The sequence below is a fragment of the Culex quinquefasciatus genome, chromosome 3 (assembly GCF_015732765.1).
Source record: "Culex quinquefasciatus strain JHB chromosome 3, VPISU_Cqui_1.0_pri_paternal, whole genome shotgun sequence".
NCBI classification, from domain to species: Eukaryota; Metazoa; Arthropoda; class Insecta; order Diptera; family Culicidae; genus Culex; species Culex quinquefasciatus.
The window spans coordinates 43,661,956-43,669,203 of NC_051863.1; the positions used below are offsets into that span (position 1 = coordinate 43,661,956).

The 7,248-nt window shown below is 40.1% G+C and overlaps 1 protein-coding gene across 1 annotated transcript; it reads right to left on the minus strand.

Annotated features, from left to right (window-relative positions):
• Positions 1-853: 853 nt before the first annotated feature.
• Positions 854-2,729, minus strand: LOC6052241 (selenocysteine insertion sequence-binding protein 2). Its single transcript, XM_001868504.2, has 2 exons — positions 1,730-2,729; positions 854-1,668 (listed from the first exon to the last, which is right to left on the minus strand). Exons 1-2 carry the CDS (start codon positions 2,557-2,559, stop codon positions 1,224-1,226), a joined length of 1,275 nt encoding a protein of 424 aa, XP_001868539.2. The 5' UTR covers positions 2,560-2,729; the 3' UTR covers positions 854-1,223.
• Positions 2,730-7,248: the final 4,519 nt, after the last annotated feature.

Genomic DNA, 7,248 nt, shown 5'->3' on the forward strand with positions numbered 1-7,248 from the left:
ACATTGTCGCGCCCCTTTCTTTTATTGCTTTTAGCCGTCTCGATTCTGACCCGCGGTGGTCAAAGGTTTACGATCCGTTTCCACAGGCCACCAGCTAGGTCATCATGAAAACCAAGCCAACGTGGAGGTAAGAAAATAGGACACTCGCAAGGAACCAGAGCTATACTGTTCTGATCAAGATAATTCGGATGATCTAACAGAACTACGGATGTAGTTAGTTACGCTCCTTCCAGGATGTTCCTTATGAGGACGTCAACCGAAGAGCACGCAACAAGGTCAGTGCCATTGCATGCTCTTAGGTATCAATCCTTGGCCTGCCATAACTTTTGAAGTACTTAACTAAACTCCATAATTTTTAAAAGCGACTTATGGGACCCCAGGACGGATCGCATGAGGCCAAAACGGACAAAATCGGTTTAGCCAGCCTTGAGATAATCGAGTGACCATTTTTTGATCAACATCCCACCACACACACAGACATTTGCTCAGAATTTGATTCTGAGTCGATAGGTATACATGAAGGTGGGTCTAGGAGGTCTAATTGAGAAGTTCATTTTTCAAGTGATTTTATAGCCTTTCCTCAATAAGGTGAGGAAGGCAAAACGAAAATCTGGAACAAGAAATACTGAATGCGGTTGGATAGAAGATGGACAGAACCCTATCAACAAGCGCTGATAATAATAAATGCAAGAATTTCTTTTTCTTTTTTTCGCCGCAGTGACGTTATTGGATTGTGCATTTCGCATCAAAAGTTTGGAACCCCCAAACAATATTTGGAATATAAAAATTATTTTAAAATCCCAAAAAACAGCTGCTCAACAAGGACTGTCATCGAAATTACTGTTGGTATACATGTTTTTTAGCCACGTAATTTATTATACCATTTCATTTTAACGTTTAACCCTCTCTCCAGCCCGGCGATACAACATTGAAACATTTATACCACTTTCCACCGGAAAATCATTTGGGAACTTCGCAACCGAAGTGAGATTCGTTAAATTCGAGGAATTTCACACATTGCACACTTACATAGTTTACTTTATTTTTCTTTTGTATTAATTATTTAAAGTTTGGTGGATTGTTTTTTTTTGTTGTTTGTGATTGGGGAAGATTTTCTGGGAGCATCATTTAGTATTATGCAGGAATGGCATGTTGCTGCTTTTGACTAGAATAATATCATACCTTTGGCATCGAGTAAAACAGAAGCGCCTGCGTGTCTGGTTTTAGTGTCCGCTGGCCAGCTGCGCCCTGAGGTTCACGCGTTCCTGCTCGGCGAGCTCGAGCAAACGCTTAACCGTATCGTCCGCACCGCTATAGCTGAGCACGCCCACGCAACTAACCGGGACCTTCTTCAGCAGGTGGAAGCCCAACTTTCTGCGCTTCACCCCGAACACGATCGGGACGCGCGTCTGCCGGCAGATGGTCTTGACGCGCTCGACCAGCTGATCGATGCTGTCGTTCGGTTCCAGATCGGGCGCGATCAGCACCAGCTTCAGCTTGCGCGTCTCCAGATACTTGAGGATCTCGTTGAAGCCGACGCAGTAGCGCTTGTTGCTGACCGCCTTGATCGGGTTTTTGCCGTACGCGTTCGTCTGGAACTGGAACAGCTTCGTGACAAGCGTCTCGGCGTGGCTGCGCAGCTCGTCCGTGATCAGGTGGTCGCAGTAACTGAAAGGAGAAAGACCGCTGAAATAAATTTCATCGACTAGCAGCAATCGTCAATACTCACGTCCGAAACGCCCTGGAATGTTGCACGCCCTTCTCCTTGTCCGGCACCTTCGCTACCGTATCGTTGAGTGCCGGAAATCCGTTCTGGTACTCCTCCGAGCCGACGCTGGGCGGCACAACATCTCCGCCGTCGGTGGAGCAACACCGTTCGATCGCCTTCAAAAACGGCGACTCGCCCAGCTTCGGTCCATTCGTGAACTGTGACGGTTGTGCCACTTCTTCCGCAACCGATTGCGGCGAGGACGATTCGGTTCCTGCGACCTCAGAGGCAACCGGTGCCGTTCCCTCGTCTTGTTTGGCCTTCCGATTGTTCAGGATGTCCTTTTTGAGCTTCGTAAGTCGTTTCTCCTTGGGGACCTCGCGCTGCTTGCCCTTGTGGAAGACGATCGGCTGGGTGATGGCAATCGGGACGACCGGTTTCAGGACCGTCTTCAGTTCGCCGCCCGGTCCCAGCTCGCCCTTCTCCGCCAAACTCAGCCGGTCCCGCAGGCAGTCGGACAGATTGAGCTGAACCATTTCGCTGGGCGTCTTCTTCGACCTTTTCTTCGTTTTGAGGCTCGGCCCCGGCGGCAGCGTCTGGGCATGGTTGTACTTCTCCAGGAAGCTCTCGTCGATGATCTGGATCTTCTGGCTTTTCGGACCGCGGATCTTCTTCAGCTGTTCCTCGTACTTTTTGGCCTGCTTGCGCTGCTTCTCCGCCTCCTTGCGCACCTTCCGGGCGGAGGACTTTTCCAGATCAGACAATGGCAGCTGGGGTGGGCCATTGTCACCCACTCCGCCCAACGCAGCCAGGCCACCACCGGCTTCCGACGAGTACTGCGGCTGATTCATACTTTCGGCCACTTGCAGCGTCCACTTGGCACTCAGTTCATCTTCGGGAGCTAGCTTTCCGACGCGATTCGAGTCACTTTTCGGTCCAACTTTCGCGAGCAAAAATACACTTGAAAATTTTCATCCACTCCTGGCTAGCCCTCACACACGATTGTAAACAAATCGATTTTTGAGGGACCGTCAAATGACAAGAAAATTCAAAAGGAAAAGTTCGGAATTTTTTTTGTGTCAAAACCTACACTGAGTAAAATATTCGTATAAAAATTCGGATAAAAATACTTGTAAAAATCTAAAAACAATTTTAAACTTCAAAAAGTTGTGTACCACTTTACACAGCAAATTCAGTAATAGGGGAAATATACCCATTTTAATCACACTAAGCCGTTCGACCCATTCTCATCACTTTTGACATTTTCCGCTATTAAATCATCATTTTCAGATGTATCAACAGTGATGAGTTGCTTGCTCACTTTTATTTGAGCTATTTATTACTTTGGGACAGTCAAAAACACTTTCTTTAAGCTGTAATTCATGATCAAAGTGCTGACACGCAGAAAAATAAGGCATATAAGGCTTTCTAGGCCCAGTGAAAAAAATATAATTTAACTCAAAAATGATGAACTTCTCGTCACAGTGTCCTGATGCAAACAATGATCGAGCTCGAGCTGTCACAGCCCTGCGAAGTATGTTGGCTGACATATCGGGCGGTCAGTAAAAAAAACAGCTAGAAGTCGCCTGACAAAAAACTTTTGCTAGAAAGAGATAGGAAACCTGATGCAAACAATCGTCCAGCTGTAATGTAAACATACTTTGAATGTATTGGTAAATTTCTGACTAGAAAGCCTTATTTGAATCAACAAAATGTTTTGTGATAATAGAAATAGGCTGAGAAAGGGTATAGTTCCCCTAATCACTTTTGCTGAAATTCTTTAATGAACAAAAACATTGCTGAAAAATCAGAACTGTCATCGAAATGTCACTTCTGACTTATTGTTTGGATGCTGCCGAGAGAAAATCCTCTTTCAAACATGTTGTGTTTTTTTTTTAAATTTTGTATTGTGATCTTTAGAAACCAAGGGCAGAAAAATGTTAATAACAAATGCCTCGATGCTATCCACCTGTTTTTTAGGTTTGGCCGAATGATGAAATAAATGTATTAATAACAGTACTGGAAACATTTTCAATGACAAGCAAAATCAAATTTTGATAACTGAAATACCAGCAACGATTGCTTAATCTTCAGCAAATGATCTGTCAAACTGCCTCAAGAAAATTACTGAATTTTCAGCAAAATAATGTGACATTTCTTTTGCTGAAATTTCAGTTGTTTTGACAACCATTTTACTGAAATTTCAGTAAATCATCTGTCAAATTTGACAAATATCAGTTAACCGAGAATTGGGTCCTAAAATGAAGCTTAGATTGCTGATATTATTGTTTACAGCGATAAAGCTTATTTTTCTGAGCACAATGACCCTTTGTACGACCACAAAGAGTTTAAAATGGATTTTTAAATCAATTTTTAAAAATTAACCTCGCGGTCCTTCTTGACAGAAAAGCTCCTACTTGACAGCTCGTTCCAAGGGGACCATAGTTGATCCATCGAAAAAATGTTGTCTTGTCAATTTTTTTTTTTTTTTTGCATTAAAATGAAAAAAGTGATCAGAAATGGTTTTTAATCGTGTTTTTTACCGTTGTACATAAAAATTGACATAGGGTTTTAGTACCCAATTCAGTAAAATCTAAATTACTGAATCGTTTACTAAAATTTCAGTAGATGAAAATTCAGTAAAACTTTACTGAATTTCAGTAAACAAAAATTGGTGTGTACACACTAGGATGTAACAAAATTGACTTTTTGGCGGGCATTTGTTCTGGTGGGCATACTGAGCCCAAATCCCAAATATGAGCTTGATTGGACGTAACAGGAGCTGGCGCTCCGCCCTTCAATTTTAAATGAGATTGAACCCGTAAAAATACTTTTTTTTTTCAAAAATGTCTATTTTTGAGGCACTTTGGCCACCAATGCGTTTATCAAAAACATCACTGCGCATCCTTGCGCATCTTTTGGAATATATAACATTGAAGTTTGGAGCACCCTGGAGCTCGGTACAGACCTTCAAAGTTTGGCATTTTTTCGAAAAATCGTCACCGGCAAAATCCCATTTAAAATTGAAAGGCGAAGCGCCAGCTCCTGTTACGTCCAATCCACTATGGGGTATTTCCATATAAGCGAGCGGCCAAAAATATTTTTTTGCTTTTTTGTGACTTTTTTGTGTTGTTTGTACTTAGTATAATGAAAACAAATGAAATTTGATATTTTTCCAAAAAAAAAATTAATTTTCGATTTTTTCATATATTTGAGGCCACATGCATTAAAGTGGTGAATTTTAATATTCTTGCTCTGTCTATTTGATGCACGGAATGGCGGTTTATGCTATGTTAAAGTTTCTGATTTACGTTCAATCTCCCTTCCCTTTTTCTTGAGTTAAAATCCACCTCTCTTTGAAGACACCCCCTCCCCCTCCAATTAAAATTTGATTTTTGCGGTGTTTTAGAATTTTAGACGGTTTATTTTATGGAACATTGTATGGATTCTCGTCCACGTTTTTGGTTGATCCACTTGCAAAATTCACGTTTTCCACGATAAATTCTTCTAAATCAAAATCACTACGTAACCGATTGTCGTTAGATTACTTAAAATATGAACTTCTTCTATGGGCTTTTGTATACCTCGTTTTGAAGCTACAGAACAACGTGCGTAGTTTTTCCTCTGTGGTTTTTCCCTGAGTTGATCATGTGATGGTTCTGCAATGTTGTAATTTTTACAAATATACTCGAAAGCAGTTCTCATGTTTTCAGAATAGTGCTTCGTTATATCGTACAGGGACACTACGGTATTATTATCCATACTTTCAAAAGAACACAACAACGAACTGATACGAATATTCAACGAATCGTTTCTGTAAAATACTTAGAATAGGAATTTCTAATTTTATTAAACGTACCTAAGTACCAACAATGTCATGAATATCAAATCAATTTCAAAACATACATAGCAGGTACGTCATTTCTGCCTCCGCAGGTAAATAATGTGATTTTAACCAAGCGTATACGCGAAATCATTAATTTCCTTGCATGAATCAAAATGTTCAAAATGGCATAACTCAAAAGTGCACATAAGTGCACTTTGAAATTGGAGACAAGTTAGGACATGGTTCAAATTTTAAGCTGCAAAATTTTCAGATCGCACAAATGCACACAAAAAAAGTACTACATTAACAAAGTTGAAAAAAACTAAATTTTGAATAAAAATCCATCTTTTTTTATTTTTATTATTTTTTTAGCCTGTAAAAGTGTGTTTTGTAAAATATTATTAAAAATTTTAGTCAATTACCTTTCTGAATATATATAATGATGCAGAAAAAAATACATAAACAGCTACACAGTACAACTATGAAAAATAATCATTTTTTGTCAAAAAACATGTTTTTTCTTACCATTTTCGCCTTTGAAGGTCTGCAATTCAGTGAATTTTGAACCTACAACTTTCAAACTCCGGATTTTTCTTAGTTAGAATGTTTATTTTCGAAAAAAAATACCAAAAAAATAATTAGAGTATGTCGGTTTTTCGATTTATGGCCGCCTGAAACCCCATAGTGCAATCAAGCTAATATTTGGGATTTGGGCTCAGTATGCCCACCAGAACAAACCCCTGAATGCCCGCCAAAAAGTTAATTTTGTTACAGTACACATGGCAAAACTCAGTTTGGAACTAGCCCTCAAACGAACGTACCATTAGATGATGTCTTTCACTTTTGGGGCAATGACTGTCAATGATGGTTCTGAATTGAGGGTCCAGAAATAGTAAATTTAACATTTAACAAACATTCTGAATCAAGATTTGAATGTTTTTCTAAAACAACCATGGCCGTCAAATGGACCATCGGGAATAATGATGCCTTTTAGAGCCTAAAACTTTTTTAAAAAACAGTCCACATTTGAGTATTGTCTGTTTCTCTCGAAGGTAAACCAAGAGGTAAACGCCGCGCGTCATTTAAGAATGTGCAGTAGACATTGTTGCCAGCTAGGATGCCAGCAATTTTCTGCACTTTTAGTGCAATAGAAAATGTACCTGGCAACAATGCCGAACGATTTGAAGAAGAAGAACAACAAAAACAAAACTCGCAGTTTGACAGCGCGTATTTGCCGAAAGTGCTGCGCGCCGTTCGAGGCTGGTTTGCCGCTTGTCGTTTTGGACTAAACGGTCAATACCTATCCGAAGTTTAATTACGATTTTTTGTTGTTGTCCTTGTTCTTGGGCTCGAACAAAACCCTCAAAATGTTTCAATGTAGGTAATCTGGAAAATGTAATCTAAGATAGCGACGCTAGTGCCTGAATTTAAATGGGAAATCGGTGTTTTTTGATATTTTCTAATATTGAATATCAACAACTTTGAAACATATTTCCAACGGCCTAAATTTATTCTAATAGCGTTTTTTACTAGGCTCTATCATCAGTGGTAGTAGCATTCAAATTTAAACACTGAGAATAAGTCCAAAAATATTGATAAAAAAAATCTTAACAAATCAAGTATTCAACACACCGCGCTGACCGGGTCTGCCAAAGCAGAATCATTTAACAACAGGGAACCGCGCTGTCATTTGACGCAAATCCATGTTTTGACA